The 17,087-nt window shown below is 39.4% G+C and overlaps 1 protein-coding gene across 5 annotated transcripts in view; it reads left to right on the top strand.

The window, feature by feature from the left end:
• The window catches only part of Fas3 (fasciclin 3), an 80,343-nt gene extending 63,256 nt beyond the window's left edge, over window positions 1-17,087 (top strand). The window contains exons 2-7 of one of the 5 annotated variants that reach the window (XM_017166246.3): window positions 6,385-6,705; window positions 6,846-7,205; window positions 7,265-7,699; window positions 10,369-10,399; window positions 14,559-14,901; window positions 15,870-17,087. In XM_017166246.3, the coding sequence (XP_017021735.1) occupies window positions 6,385-6,705; window positions 6,846-7,205; window positions 7,265-7,699; window positions 10,369-10,399; window positions 14,559-14,901; window positions 15,870-16,067 (1,688 nt within the window). In that variant the 3' untranslated portion in view covers window positions 16,068-17,087. Of the gene's footprint in view, window positions 1-6,384; window positions 6,706-6,845; window positions 7,206-7,264; window positions 7,700-9,234; window positions 10,170-10,368; window positions 10,400-11,456; window positions 13,435-14,558; window positions 14,902-15,698; window positions 15,760-15,869 lie in introns of those variants that run through there. The other 4 variants (XM_017166247.3, XM_017166249.2, XM_017166245.3 and 1 more) reach the window with 4 other exon arrangements.

The following is a 17,087-nucleotide window of genomic DNA, read 5'->3' as shown; positions in this document are numbered from 1 at the left end:
AAACCGCAGATCAATTTATTTTGTGGCCCGAGACAAGTCCTCCCTGCCACAACATCCTGTGACAATGTCAGGGCGAAATAGGAAAAACAATTAAAACCCACTCGCAGACACTTTTTACGAGCACCGGCGACGGCGTCTGCGTCTGGCTTCTCCTCCTCACAAAAAAAAATATATATTCAGTTGACTTTATCTACCTTTGGCCTGGCCGGGTGCTGATTCTGATTCTGTTTCTTGAAAATTTCACTCTGTCTGCATAATTTTCGTGCTGCGGCTTGATAAATGTCTCGCAAATCGCCGGCGACACTTCTTGGCGGCCATCCAAGCATTTATCCCTAAAAAATAGGCAGCAACAATTTGGGGTCCTCCTTCGTCTTGTTTTTTTTTTTTGCGAATATATTAATAACTGTCATTCGGCCGGGCCGCTGTCATTGTCTCATTCCACGCAGAAGCACACACAATTTCTTTGATATTTTTTTACTTTACTTATAAAATTCATATGTCTCTCAAGGCTTCTCCCCCTCCGTTTACTTCCTGCACTTCTTTTTTATGCCATAATTCAACGGGGCGTGGATCCTGGATCCTTCATCCTTCCAGCTCCTAGGTTTTAGGTGTGGTTGCAACTTTTGGCGCGTGTATATGAAAATTATGTTAATTTATACTCCGCTTCGGTGGGAGTCCTGCTGTTACTGCCTCGTTTTCTAGCCGGTTTCGTAGGCGGCGGCTTCCCCGTGGGGCGTCTGTTTGGGTTAACTTAATGTTCTGCGAGGTATGACTGGGGTGTATACGACATTTGGATAAGAGTTGTCAGTTGGAAAAATCTGGATCTGATTGATGTTATATTTTAATGAGGATTAAGTAGATAATCAGATATTCAGAGAAGCATAAACTATTTTACTTAAGCTGCCAAAACATTATAGAACCTGCAGGGTATTCACACAGTCGACTCCCTTGCTGTTCAACTCCTCCCTTAAGCTGTTCTTGCCACGTCTGTTGCTTGCGTGTGCCTTTTTTTATGCATTAAATTAGGCAACCTTCGTCTGGTGCGGAATATGTTATATTTTTCTGTCTTCAACAGTTTGGCAGACGCTGTCATCGTCACAAATTTGTATAAGCTTCTTAAAGGGTTAAGGCCAAAGGAAAGCGAGTTGCACAAGCCAGACACAGCCGCATATTAGTTTTTGGCCAGAAAACATGTTGCACAACGACAAATTATATAAACGGCCGACTGGCTGCAGTTTCCCAATTTATGAGGAATAAAACCGCAATATTTATCACATGTGTCCAGTGCCAACTTTAACGCTTTGACTCTCTGTCCATATTCGATATATATATATTGCGTAATTAGCCAGAATTTAGCATAAATTTCTGCCAAAGAGCCAGACAAAGTTTTGCGGTCTGAATGGCACTTCTGGCTGGGGCATTGGGCATTAATTATGATAATATTTCTTCGACTTTAATAAGTCGGAGTGGCTGGAGCAGGAGCAGGAGCCGAGCTATTGAATATGCAAACTGTTTGCTCTGGCCGGCCACTTGTCCACTTGTCTCCACTTGGCTGCATTGTCAGGTAATTACACTAAGACGCTCATAAGCCCATCGAAAAGTAGAGGGTGCCAAGTGCAAGATGCAGATGCCCAAAACCCATTGTCTCTGTTCGCATTAATTAACTGGCAGCTGGGAATGTCTGCCATGTTCCAGGTCCTCGAAGGAGCACATCCATAATACGGAAAACAAATGCAGACTGTTTGCCATGTAAAGGAAACTCACTCGAATTGGGTCATAAATAATGCAAATGTGCAGCGTCTGTTCCTGACTTGAAAGCGAAAACTTGGCTATTAATTCAATTGGAAATTTATGCGTCTTGCTTATTGATTGAAGGGCATAGCGGGAGCATATGTTAATTTTTCTGTAACAATTATCTCAAGCTATTTCCCAAAGCAAAGTCTGGCCTTGAATTATGCAAATTTGAGTTCATAAATCAATATTTGTTTAATAGTGAAGCTCAAGTAGTATAGGCTTTATTAAGAAGTAACAACTGTGATTAAGTCAGTCATCTTTGAACTGATTTGTCTTTGAAAGTTTATACAAATGTAATTTGTTTATCTATGGTTTCTGGAAGTATCTTTATTCGCTGTGGATTCAACTAGCCACCATTTGAGTGCCCATTTGGTTTCCTTGCTAACTTTGAGATATGTTTACCACCGGGGATATGTTTACGGGACAACGGTGGTCAACTCTATGGCATTGCCATGGGCAGGACCAATTGCTTGGGTCCCATTTTCTTTACCCTCCTGCCTCGCTACCACAGCTGGTTCAAGGAGGTGTTATCAAAGGGAGTGGAGCTGTCACCGCATCATAAATGCATATTTTTCCTGATTTTCCTCAACTGCATTTCACTTTACTTTCACCCAGGGCAAGTCGATATCTAAATCTCGGGAAAATAAAAAATATATATATAGGAATAAAGAAATTACAGGGAAAAGCCCTCGGAAACTTTCGCCGAAAAAAGGCACCTGTGTGCCACTTTTCCTGCAGACTTTCCTTTCAACTTTTCGGCTATTGCTTAACACTTTTGCACCTCTCAGCTGCATAAATCAAGGGGGCGAAGAGAAAACAGGGGCTAATAAATTTGTACACATAAAACTTGATTGATAAAGGCCATAAATAATCGCAATAATAAATAGAAAATGGTCAAGACTGGTCAGCAAAAAGTAAAAGGCCGCGACACGGCAATTTGATGTAACAACCAATCATTATTAATAGCTACGAAAACCGAAAAACGAAAATCCGAAAAGTCCACAAAAGGTAAAAAGAAATTGCACACACACACACACACAGACACAGAGTGAACAAACTGTAAAGCCAGAAGTTTAACAATAACAAGTTTTGGCGCTCTGAACTCTGTTGTTTAACTCGCATTGACTTCCAGCCGCTTCGAGATGGAAAGCCATCCATAAATCAGCAATAATTATCTTTTTATATTGCTCTGCAATTGCCCGAATGCAGGTAGCTGATAAATCGTTGCTGATATATTGCAAATTACCGGCAAAGGCTTATAGAAAGACTCCAGCTTCAACTTCAGCTCCAACTCAGTTGTGCATATACATATACCTTTGTGGCATTTGATTTTTCCTTTTATTCTGCGGAAATTGCATACCAATTTGCGGTAGACAGCAGCCCCAGACTAGCACACACATGTGCAGGCTCCGGCGCTTTTCTTTGCTCTTTTGAAATCAACAAGGAGATGATTGCAATGGGATAAATTTGGAAAAATACAGAAAATTAAGCCTTAAAGTCTTTTCTTTAAAAATCTTAAAAAAGATCAAATAAAACAAGTGCCTACATTAAATTGTAATAAATTTATGCATCAGGAGACTCCAAAATTTAAAAACTACGCAATTGGGACTTGAGATCGTTTCGGAAATCGATTATAACTAAGCCAAAAATGCATTAATTTCCATTCGGAAAGCTTCTCTGTGCTAGTTTTTGTTAGGTTAACAAATCTGCATACTTAATTTAAAATCAACATTTTTTTAGATTTTTGAGAATTTTAATGATGTAACCCCTTTCATTTTTTTGCAAAAATGGCTCAAAATTAAAATTCTTCCGGAGATGGCTAGAAAGACGCGCCTCGTGATGCTGATCAAGAATATATATGGTTTATGGGATCGGAAATGACTCCTTCACAATTTAAAACGATTTTAACAGATTTTTACCTATGAAACAAAACCAAAATTAAAATTTTTATTATTTTTCGAGGGGGGTTCCTTAATTATTTTCGAATTTATAGTATTTTATTTGGTTAAATCGTTTAGATCTATAGTTGATCTTCAAGAAAGAACAATATTTTCTATGCATAATTATTTTGTTTTTCATTTTGAGATTTCTCCCTCTAGTAACCCATTTTCCACCACTGTTTCCAATGCATCTTTGGACACAGCCTTTAACCAAAAATATTCCCGTTGGAAAATCAAAACAGGCCAACACACAAAATTCAAGTAAAAATCACGTTCCTGGCCAGAAGACGCTAACGTGGCCAAAAAGAGGCAACAAGAAAAACAAACAAAAAAATCAGAAAATGTAAAGGAACAATAGCCACAATAATAGGGGCCGTGTGTGTCTGAGATGGGGATTTACCGAAACCAAAGTTGATTTTTATTGGGAATCGAGTGAAGGCATTAAATTAAATCTATTTGTACAATTTATAGACGGGGAAAAACTAAAGGGAAATGGGGGTGAAAATCACTTCAAGTTGGGGCAACGCTTGCCCCGCCAAGCCATGGCCACTGAACTGGACAAACGTTCCTGTGAAAACTGCAGACACGGCATCAAATAAAACTCGGAGTGGCGATCTGAGAGCCCGGAGGACGACCAGCTACAAAAAAGAGCTAAATAAATAAAAATCACCAGCAGCAGCAGCAGCAGGAAGAATGGATAAAAAATAGATTTGTGCTGTGAATAAACACACATGGATACGGAGCGTATGTCGACATAACGTCTCGAATGTAGCCCGTCGCCCGCGCTTTTTCTTTTTCGCTTTTTTTGTTTTCATAGCTGTGAATGTGACATTGTCCAACTTCAGTTGTAACGGTTTCCCTTTTTTTCGATACCCATTACTCATAGAACAAAAGGGTTTGTTTAGTGGAAAAACTACACAAACTTTTTACATATTTTAAGGATAGATTTCTTATAGAAAATAATGATATTCTTTGCATTTAAATCCTTACATCTTTTCTCGCAAATATATAGTTTATTAAAGTGGCTTCAAAAGGATTAGAAATAGAATTGCTTATGAAATTCTTCTCGTCAAATACCGCGGTATCTTCGTGGGCGGAACCCGCTTCATTTTTGGTTTAAATCCACGCCACAGTTTGTTGCAATCCCCTCGCTTTTATTTGTGTGGGAAGTGTGAACCGATTTTTGCTGACTCTGGAAATTCAAGCTGCAGCTCAAAACTTCTTCTCGGAAGGAGTGAGATGGGGAGCTGGTTTATGCGGTGCGCTGCCAGAGAGCAGAGAGATCTCTAAGTGGTTTTATAGGGTCTACAAATTCGAGTGTGAATAACTAAAAAAACACAGTAGCATGCAGCAAAAAGAGAGAAAAAACGCGTTGCAGCACAACTCAATTGTCAAAAGTTAAGCGACATCTCATGGGGCGGGCGAAAAGTTTCACATTACATGAAACGGACGGCCTGCTGGCTGGCCAGCTGGCTGACCCGCTTTTTAAAGTCGAATGCGAACGCAAATGCATCTCAGTCCGTTTTCTGTTGGCTTTCCGCACGTTTCCGGCTGACCAAACAAAACTTCACTCAGCCCGTCAGTCATGCAAGAAGCAAAGAAATCAATTCACTTTTGGCCGCAGCTGCACATTTTGGGGTCTGGTCTCCTGCTGCCCCCACTCCTGCTCCTTGATCCGCAGCTGCCCGGGCTCCACCTCATGTTTATGCCACAATTTGCAATTTTGTGGCTTTCATTAACGGAAATTAGCCGGGGCGCAGAGCAATTTCCCAAAAGTGTTGATCGAAATTCAAATAATAACAGGTCGTTTCTATTCTCAGAATCATGAAAAGCTTGAGAAAATAAATATCTTAAAATATATGGCTAATTCATGGAACAGCAAGCAGAGGAAATTAAATATTCTGACATTTATATTCATTTAGAAACAATAACTTTATTATATTTCATCTGCATTTAATGCAAACTTGTCTCATTCATCAGTTTAAGACACTCAGTTTAAGTAGCCTTAGGACCAGATTTAATTTAAATTAAATCAAAAATCACTTTGGTTAAACTCTGACAAAATTCATTAGAAATTAGGTTCTCTCTTCCTCCACCAAAACCTCCAAAGCCAAAGCCAAAGCCCAAGTCAGGCAAACAAAGAGTGACTAACAAACAAGGGGAAAGTTCCACTTTGGCTCAAAACGTTTAATACTCAAATGTCTTAATTGGCAAATAGAAAACGCTGGAAAAATAATGGCAAACAAGCTGCAGCCGGGAGAACTTTCCCAGCAAAACTTTTTCAACTGCGAGCAAATTTCCACACACAAAAACCAAAAGGAATAAAGCCAACGAAACGTATAACTTAATTGAAACTTAATGAGAAAATGCAGCCGCATTGTTTGCCAGTGGCAATGCCTGGGCAGATGCGTATCTTAAAGATGCAAACGTGCAGGTGTCTGTCTGCTAAATGCGACAGTCATTTGCCTGATTGCCACCGAGACATTAGGAGCGCTGCAGTGTTGCAACGTGGAACGTGCCTCGAGACAAAAAGAAAATACCTCAGATATGCGATACTCAGACACTCAGATACCCAGAAACTAGATACTAGACACTGCTAAGGGAATTACGCAACTCTTTTGTTTACACTTATCTCTGCTTTTTCTTGCAGATGCGCTCACCTGGTCGCAGCAGGTGAACGTGGAACCCAACACGGCCCTGCTCAACGAGGGAGATCGCACTGAGCTGCTGTGCCGCTACGGCAGATCCATCAACTATTGCCGCATCGAGATCCCGGGCGAGGAGAAGGTCCTCAACCTGTCGCCCGAGTGGAGCAAGACCCCCGGCTTTACCTACTACGGAGCGGGCCTGACCGCCGGCCAGTGCGGCGTCAGCATCGAGCGGGTGAAGGCCAGCTATAATGGCCAGGTCAAGTGCAGTCTGGGCGTCGAGGGCGAGGAGCTGTCGGGCACCATCGATCTGGTTGTGGCATGTGAGTATTGAACTTAAAAACTAGTTTTATGTTGGTTTTTAGAGTGATTTCGAGTTCCTCATCAATTTATTGTAGTCCTTAGCTATGGAACCTTTCAATTTTCTAAACAAAACTCCCATAATTTCCTCTCCATTTCCCAGTGCGTCCCCAGCAGCCCATTATCGAGCTGCTGACGCGACCAAATCGCGAGGGATACTTCAACGAGAACACCGAATTCAAGGCTCGCTGCACCGTTCGCGATGGTCGCCCGCCTGCGAATATCTCTTGGTTCATCGACAACATGCCGGCCAACAAGCGGACCACACCCCTGGACATCCGTCCCTCCTCCAACATTAACAGCAACGCTCGCGACAACGTCGTGCTGTCGACCTCCGAGCAGGAGATCCAGTGGCATCTGTCGCCGGAGGATAGCAACCGGAAGCTGGTCTGTCGCTCGCACCACCAGACCGATCGCGAGAGTTTGCCGCCCCAGGAGGCAGCCTACATCCTCAATGTGCGATGTAAGTTCATAAAATAAATGTATATAATACATCTCTAACTCCAATTCCTTGTTATTTAGATGCCCCCATCCATCAAGTCGATGCCGCCGTTTATGGCCTGTATCTGGACCACACTGCCATTGTGAACATCACCATTAAGGCCAGCCCGCAGCCCAAGATCGAGTGGACCATCGACGGGGCGATCGTGTCGCAGGGACGCACCGACGGACGCTACTCGGCGTACGAGCCGCAGTATTTGGGCAACGACGAGTACAATGTGACTTTGGCCATCGCCGGACTTACGCTGGAGGACACCACGAAAGTGTACCAACTGCGGGCCACCAATGAACTGGGCATGACGGACTACCAGGTGCGGATTAGCTCGTCGAGCAAACCGCCCAGCAGCAGCCTCGATGTGGCCGCCATTGTTGGCATTGTGGTGGCTGTAGCTGTCCTGGTCCTGATTGTCCTCCTGGTTCTCTTTGCCCGCGCCACCGGACGATGGTGTTTTGGCGGTAAGTCCAGCCACTGCTTACCTCTTTACGGTTATTTTCCATGCACACATTTTTGCTTAAATTTCGTGGGCGAACAGCAGCGCAACGCAATGTCATCGTCATTAGCCACTCAGCCACATCAACAAAAACATCATCATCATCGTCATAATGGCCACCACTATTGTCTCATCATCAGCTATGCTAACAATATCTGGCTTTAGGTACTTCACCCCTCCACCCCCTTCGAAAAACCCACCCCAGCCACCCCCTTCTCCATCCACAACTCCACCATGTGCCACCCATCCATCCTGCAATTCATATATGTATATATGGGCTTCGGGACCTGAGGCTCGCCGCAAGCCGTTGTTAACTTTCGACGCATTGTGCGGCTTTTAAATTTTAATTAGCGTTAACCTAGCAGAAGGAGGAGGCTCCTCCTCCTCCTCCAGCTTTCCCCCGGATGAGCGAGCGGCAAGCCCTAGACAGCTCATCTAATTAAAAAAATTTCACTTGACTTTCGCAACGAGTTTCGGGGTGGAAAAAACACGTAACTGAGCGGGCAAAAAATTCTTGCAAATGTGTGCTACTACCAAAAAAGAAAAGCTTCAACATATCAAAGAGATAATGAAAGTAAAACTAGAACTTGGGGAAAATAAAAAATATATATAAAAGTAAAATATATAAGGTTAAAGGAGCCCAAGAAGTTTGTTTAAATTTACATACAAACTAAGAAGCAAAAATTAAAAGTCGAGTTAGAAAATTCCCTAGGAATCATTCTCAAAAATCATAACAAATTCTCATTTAATTTAAAATAGAGTAAAAATAATTTAAAACGATAACAGAATATGGTAAACAAAGTATTTTAACAAATTTAGTCTGGTAGAGACACAAATTTATTGTAGGAAAATTGGGCGCCTGAAACTATAGGCTAAAATAAAAAAATAATAAAGCGTCGAAAAACAAACTTTAAAAATCCCTAAAAATTATAAAAGAATTAAAAAAAAAACTGGAAATATATTGGTTTGCTGCCAAATATTGTTAAGGCGTCATAGTTTTTTCTTGCTAAATGCTGGTATTGCATTTTATTTATTTCTTATTTATTGGATTATTTAAAAAAAATATATATAAAATTAGATATTTAAGATTAACCAAAACAATTGTACAACTCTCTCTCTCACTCGCTGAGCAAAAGTGTCTACAGATGACAACAACAAGAAGAGCTAACATTTAAAAACCCGAAAATTGGTCACTAAATTTTGCCAAAAATAGTACTTTGGTTGCTTTTAATGTTAAATATATGCCTCTATGTAAAATTTAATTCCCCCTTTCTCGATATCCAACTTTTATTTATATAATCTCCCTGTATTTTCCGCTTGATAAGCATCACTTTGGTAAATGGACTAACCTCAACTTTAATATGGAAAATTTGTGGTATCTTCGAGATTGAGTCGGCGCCCTGTCTCTCTCTATCCCTGTCTTTCCATCTCTCTCTATCTCTCTCTCTGCACACAAAGCTAAATGTTAGTTCTTTTTGTTGTTCTCGATGTTTTTTACAGGCGCCACTCTGAACACGGACGTGGGCCCCGATTCCGAGGCCCAGATCCATCCGGAATTCCAAGATGATGAGGAGTTGGATGGTCGCGATAATGGCGATGAGCATATCGATACCACGCAACAGTCGGAGGAGGCCACGCCCCCCGTCACCGATAAGTTGGAGGCGCAAAAGAAGGCCGATTTGAAGAAGAGTGCCGCTGCAACGGCGGCGGCGGTTATAGCCGCCGGCAACGGCAGTCAGCACAATTTGAACGGAACCACCATTGAGGCTCCCAAGCCGCCAAATACGTCCGTTTAAGCCAGGCGTCCATTAAAACTCCCAGCCAATTCTTCGGCCAGTTTAGCTGCGCACTCCCTGTAATTCCCAAGTTTTTCTCGGGTAGTTTCTGCTGTGTGTGCGCCCCAGTTTGCTGAAAGCAAGCGGGAAAAGAAAAGAAAACTAAACTCCTTACCACACTTTGCTCTCTCGTAAAATACACAAATAATTTAATGCAAATCTCAACAAGTGCACAATCTAATAATGGAAACAAAAACGAAATATATATATATAGAATTATACAAAACAAAAGAAAACCTTAACTTAGGCCAAATAATTTTAAGTGACCAATTTTCGTAAGTCGCGAATCTCAAATCCCTTAAAACTTGACTTGTCCACTCGAATATATACCCAAAATCGAAATAATCCAACGTATTGTATTATATTTTGTCCAGCAAATATTGGTTTTTCTCGTCCCCGTATTTATTTAAGCTATTCGACCTGCCAGCAATTTGCATTTTCAATTAATTACTGTATTTTTCCTTCAGTTTTATTTCGCGTTTCAATCAAATCAAACATGTCTATGATTTATTTTAATTAGTTTTTGTTTTCTTGCTGTTCTTTTGTAATTTTAGAAATTTGTAAAGTAAACAAACAAAAACAAAATAAACAACAACAAAAAATTAACAAATACGTTTTTGATGTGCAGGAAAGTAGCAAGTTTATGCTGATGATGATGATGATGTTTTTGGGGCTGGGGATGTCTTGTCTTGTCTATTTTCATCTATCATTAATCATGAAAAATCACTTTTATTTAGTGCAACTAATTATCTTGTATTTGAAAGTATTTTTTAATAAACTTTTTGTTTCTTCCAAACAGGAAAATCCATTAAGACGCCCACAAACGAAACGTAAGTACAGTGAACGCAAATATATATCAAAAAATAGATTCAGAAAGGTGATCAAAAAATAAGGCCACATGTAAAACATAATTAACCCGACAACGGTATCTGGTTTGCTTCATTTTTTGTTTTAATTTTCCAATGCCATTAATCCGTTTATTCATTTTACTAAAATAATATTTGCGTATGTAGTTTCGGATGTGTGTTTGTTTGTCGTCTACTTGCATGTGTCTCGTCTCTCCCTCGGTCTCGAGGGGCCTCAATTTAATTTTCGTGCATTTACATCATCTCTAGCCATAGAAGCAGCCCTCATTATCTCATCGTAGGCTAGTTTATAGTACACTTTTGAGAAAATAAAACTGAAAATTTACAAATCCTAGCCTAAGCACACGCATACCACACCACACACACACACATAAAGTCCTGTGTTTCGTCTTGTATTAGAAGAAAGCTTTAAAAAATAATTAAAAGCTTTAAAATGAAATTCCATTATAAAAAATATAAATCACGCTGTCACACACACACACATTATACACTCTTAAAAAACGCTCGCTAGTCGCTCTGCCACGCCCACTTTGCTCGCTCGCCCGCCCACCAAAAATGAACATAAAAAATCGTTGTTTGTCAGTCTCTGTCTCTGCCTATCTCTCTCCTACCCTCTGAATACTGTCTCTCTGTCTCACGCATTTACTAAAAAAGGTACAAAAAGTCGCTGTCCAAAAATCATTACAACAAAAATATTTGTATAATCTAAAAACAAGCAAAAGCATAGAAAACAAGAACATAAGACTCTATAGTTTCAGAGCCACATTGCAATGCATCACAAGAACAACAATAACAATATAGAAAATAATATAAATGAATAAGCAAAAAGAAAGAAACGCAAACCACCTTCTTGCCATGTTTTGTCTTCTTTTTCTACTACTTTCATATATTATACGGACAACAAACCACACTGCGACCAACCCTACAAAAAACCCCCTCCGAAAACCCTAAAATACCGTATAAACAAATGAATATAAAAAATATCTAAAATGCCCGAAAACCCCACCAAATCACCGAGCAGTCAGAGCGATAAGCAACTGGAGTTGGAGACCCACGGCCAAAACGTGGCCTTGCTGGAGACCCCCAATGGCATCACCCTGCTGGGCGCAAGCAAGCTGCGAGAGCCCAATGGCACCACCAACGGCACCCAGGATCGCCTTTCCGTGGAGACGAGACGCAAGCACAACGACGACGACGACAGCTTCGAGTATGGCACAGATCGCGAGAGCAGTGTCTATAATCCCACGACTCGACCCCTGAAGAGCATCCTGATGAGCCAGGCCGGAGGTCGCAACTCCAGGAGTTCCACGAGCGACAAGGAGGACGGCAATGAGGATCTCCTGCAGAAAGGAAACCAGCTGGGCATACCCGAGTCGCGATTCTCGCGCTGGCTGCCCAAGGATCAGCGCGAACTGATCGAGAAGCAGGCCATGCTGCTGTCGGGACGAGGCAAGGCCAAGGCGCCGCCAGCAACTCCCCCAAAGCCACAGAAGCCGCAAATCGGAGACACAATAGCTACAAATAGCAACAATATAACTGCAACGCCAGCAACACCAGCAACACCGACGACGCCAAAGATTCCCCAGGAAACGGAAATCTGAGAGAGCCACGTGTCCCTGTGTCTGTGTGCGCGCGTGTGACATCCATATTTATTTACTTTCTACTCTTTTCGGGAACAGGAAACGAAGCGCAGCAGGATTAGAAAGGCAATGGAGCAGATTTGTGGCAAATCGGGCAATTTTTAAAAGGAAAGCCAAGGGAAAATTGCAAAGAGGAAAACTATAAAGGATTTTTTAGCATTTTTCAGAGAGATGTAGTAGAAATCCTTGACTAAAACTTGTTTAAAGTTCAGTTCCAAATTAAAAACATATATAAATTTCTAAAACGAGCTCCTAGTTCTGCAGAGGCTTTAGAAGCGAACCAACTAAATCAAGTGCCTTAGTAAAATATAATAAATAAATTATTTAAAGAATTTAAAATCAAATTAAACGAAAGAATTCTGCGATAGTTTCCCGGGTTAGGCCACAAAACTGACTCCAAAATTAGTCTTTAAGCTTCGTATTTACTCATAAACGTTTCCTTACCCACACATAAACAAAACCAAACTCCAGACATTGAAGACCTAAAACCAAGATCAATGAAAACTGAATTCATATCATAGAGAGATTGATGCCGGCATGAAATTAAGTTATTATCGAATACGTTTTATGGAGAAGCGTTTGCATGGCAAGCATGAAGCGACAAAATCATTGTTTTTTACACGTATTTATATTGTAGTCACTGTGTACTAGTGGAAAGTGTTCATCTTAAGCCGAGCACACTGTACTTTATCACGTTAGTATTTAATTTCGACAGCAGAAAACCTAAAGTATAACTTTGAGTTACAATTTAGGAAGTAAAAACTAAACAAAAACGATAACCGTAGCCTAGGACCTTTTGATACAAGTTGTTTTCCTTTTCATTAATTTAAACAAAACGTATGTTTAATATTTAATAATAATAAAAACAGTTAAGATCAAGAAGGGTTTGTCGGTAGTTTTTCTGGTCTGTATTTATTTATTTTCACTGAGAAAACGTGCGACTGTGTGTGTGAGAGGAGTGTTTTGAATGAAATGGCATTTTGTGTGTGTGTAAGTGACGCAACCTGAAAGGAAAAATTCTAACAATGCTGCACACACATATCAAAGCGGAATTTCCCCCATTCAGTTTTACATTTTGCGAGCATAACAAAAGCAATATCATTAAAATACAATAGCAATTTCATATATTTATACATATATGAGGGACTAACACGCAACGTATTGTACATATAGAAACACACAAATACAAGCACGAACACACTTTCAGATACGTGTAGGTAGGAAAATGTATCTGGCAGATACTTGTTGAACTTTTCCAGACTTCAGGCAGACAGACAGGCAGGCAGACATTCAAATGAGCCGAAAAATATTTATGGAATATAAATGGACCTCATTTTGGCCAAAGCGAAAGGGAACGTATAATGGTCAAAATGGGTTAAGGGTCGAAATGGGAGGAGCCCTTAAAGTAGCTTAAAAAGAATTATTATCAGGGCAAGTAAGTTGCAGTTTCAAGGTAATTGCCTTGCAACTCCGTCCGTTTAAAATTAAAAATTCTGGTAAACTTCCCCCGGAACAACTAACTTTGTTAAGCCGAAATTTGTATGCCCTTGCAGGTTACAATTGGATCAAGGGTCGCACCTAAAATAAAGCCAAAAATGCATTAATTTCAGTTCGGAAAGCTTTTCTATACTAATTTTTGTTACGTTAACAAATCTGCATACTTAATTTAAAATCAAAATTTTTTTCGATTTTTGAGAATTTTAATGATGTAACCCCTTTCATTTTTTTGCAAAAATGGCTCAAAATTAAAATTCTTCCGGAGATGGCTAGAAAGACGCGCCTGGTGATGCTGATCAAGAATATATATGGTTTATGAGGTCGGAAATGACTGCTTCCCAACATAAAATCAAAATACCCTTCAGGAAGACCGAAAATATTTGAATTTTTTAAATTGAGATTTTTCCATATTTTTTATGGTAATTTTCTAAGCCAATCAAACTTAGCCAAAACAAACATCAAATTCAATGCTGTTAATACCCTGCAAGGGTATAAAAATTAGTACAAAGTGAAAAACTTCTAGCTATCAAATTCCTTGCCCAACAACAATTTGTAATTTGAATGAGATACCAAACTTTACCCTCTTGAAATATTTTTGCTTTTCGCTAACACAATTTGCCGGTTTTAACGGATCCAAGCACACACACACACGCACCCACAACACACAGCAATAACAATTACGCCATTTACCCCAACAAAAACAAAAGTTCGTTTTAAGCCCACTAACAACCAGAGATAGTGTGAGGGAGTCCTTTAATAATCCCAGAAAAGTGCCAAGTTAAGACGACTTCTAACCACACACACACACACGACTAACCCGAACGGCCACCTAGCTTTTATGTTAACCTGAAATATTTCGACCGACAAGCAGCAGTAATTAGTAGCGAAACAAATCAAATCAAACATAAAAATCATGCTCAATCCATAAAAAATACCTTCCACCAATTTTCACACTCGCACACACACATACTTCCACCGACAAGCAGCAGCGACACCGAAAGCGCCGACATTAAGGCCACCTCAACGGCCACAGCTACCACGACCATGGGCGTAGTGGGCGTGTCCGGTGGGGAGGAGGAGGAGGACGATACCGTTAACGAACAGGAGAACAGTCCAGAGTCCCAGCAACAACAGCAGCAGCAGCAGCAGAAGAAGGCCAAAAGATTGCCCGCCTTTGCCGTGGCAATTTTGAAGCGTTTCAACGAAAAGGATACGCGGAAAAACAAGGACAAGGATAACAACCAGGAGTCGGCGAATATTGTGGAGGGCAACACCGCCGAACAGGAGGGCAACAATGCCATCATGGATGGCAATGACAATGAACCAAAGGTATTAAAAACCGTCCCACCCGACACACACAATTCTCTCTTCCTTCTGTATACATTTTCCTTACGCCTCCGCCCGCCCACTGTCGTTCTGTGCCCATGCACTCGCAGAAATAAATATATATTATAAATATATTTATAAACCGTCAAAGGCTTCATAAACTCCAAAGACAGACTTTCTATGAATACATCAGCTTTAATATGAAAATCATACTATTATGAGAAAAGCAACAAATTGTAAATCAATCGCCTTTTAGCAGTAACTTTTCGGTTCATAGAAATTTCAGTGACATTTCTTTTTATGTTATAAATATCTTAGGACTTATACGAATCCTTGAAGACTCACTTAAATAAGTGCAATGAAATTACGTGGAGCACAGCTACTTGTACAGCATATTTTTAGAAACCTTTTCAAGAACCAAGTTCCTTTTTAAAAATTTCCATAAAATATCTTAGAACACTTTAAAAACCGTCTCTATAAATCTGATACAACGGGCTGATTTAGCTAATATTTTTCTTCCTCTGTAAGTACTTCTCATGTGTGTGCGTGTATGGTTGACTGAGCGAATTGTAGTTACCTTTAAGCCTTAGCCTAGTTCCTTTATCCTTAGCTGCAAGCTTTTGAGCAAAATATATATACTTAAATTATTTTTTATAATTTTCCTTTTGCTATTATCACAAACAAACTTTTCTACATAATTTTCTTTGCCATTTTCTGCTCTTTCCGTTCGAAACAAAAACAAAAACGCATGCAAATAAAACTGTTGTTGTATTATACATATACTATATATGCAAATAAAGGCTATAATTTGGCAGAGCACCTCACCAGTGTGGACATTTAAGTAAAGCAAAATAGAAAAAGGTATAGCAAATTCCCCTATTAAAAAAGAGCCTCAAAATTAAATTTCTCTATTGAATTTTTAATTTTTAAAAACAAAAATACTAATAACGTTATTTCTACTTATTATTTAGCAAGACAAACAACTCGTCTATGCTGAACTTGTACTAAAACCAGCCAATGAATCAGCTACAGCAACATCACCACCTGCAACAACAACAACAGCACCCACAACAACAACAGCAACAACACCCGAAGGAAATGCCGGCAAAAGTTCAACGGAATATGCCGAAATAGTCTATGTGCAGAAGGAAGGCGAGGGTAAAAAGTAAACACCGCGGGAGGCTGAGAGAAAAACACAAAAATTAATGCACAAAAGGAGCAGAGAAAATAATAAACAAGAACCCAATGCAACAAAACCTAAACATAAACTTTACAATGATATTAAGAATGCAAGAAAACAAAAGAATAAAATGTCGTAAGTGGTTTTCCAAAAACTTCTTGAATGTCTGTGTACTAAAATCTAAATGAAATGTGAAACTAAATTCATTAATGTAAACGTAACAATGCAAAAAATAAACTTAATTCTCCGCACAGAAATCTAGACACAAGACACACTCCCTACCCCCCACAATATGTAGTCCTCCCTCCTCCAACATTAAATCAAATTTACAACAAACATAAAAAAGAAAGAATAAAAATGAAAATGAAAACCTTAATAAGCTAAAAGAACATTTGCAAAACAAACTATATATAAATAAAATTTACATAAACATAGGCAAGAGAAAGTAAAAACATTTGAAAAATCTCAATTATTTACATAAATGTCTCGCATTTAAGCTAAATGTAAATTTAAGACAAAATGCAAACAAAAACAAACACACAACAAAAACAGTATGAAACAATTATGCAAAATTGAAGTAAAGATTATTTAGATAAACCTTAAATTATTTCTACACAGGCAAATAAATACTACCGACTATAAAAACTTTAGGCTGCCAGAACAAAGCATTTAAAAAATTAAATAAAAACAAAAAAGGAAATATATACAGAAAGGAATATTATTTTCAGCGGAAAACCTCTTGCGAATCCGAAAGTATTTTATTACAATTAATTTCGATTTTACTTGTCCCTTTCCTAAAACGATTTCCATCCATACAACACTGGCAATTAATGTTATTATTTAAAACAATTTACACAATTACGTATTAATGGATAATTAATTAAGTTAAGTGCATAAATTAAATACAATGTTCTCTCATGATGATGATTGATTTTTGTATTTTGTAAGTTATAATTTGTATAAAGTTAAGCTGAACCAGAAACTTTTTTGAATAAAATTCTTTACCATA

This window comes from Drosophila kikkawai, chromosome 2L (assembly GCF_030179895.1).
Source record: "Drosophila kikkawai strain 14028-0561.14 chromosome 2L, DkikHiC1v2, whole genome shotgun sequence".
NCBI lineage: Eukaryota > Metazoa > Arthropoda > Insecta > Diptera > Drosophilidae > Drosophila > Drosophila kikkawai.
Note: the sequence above shows the minus strand (reverse complement) of the source record. Positions and strands in the feature narration are given on the sequence as shown.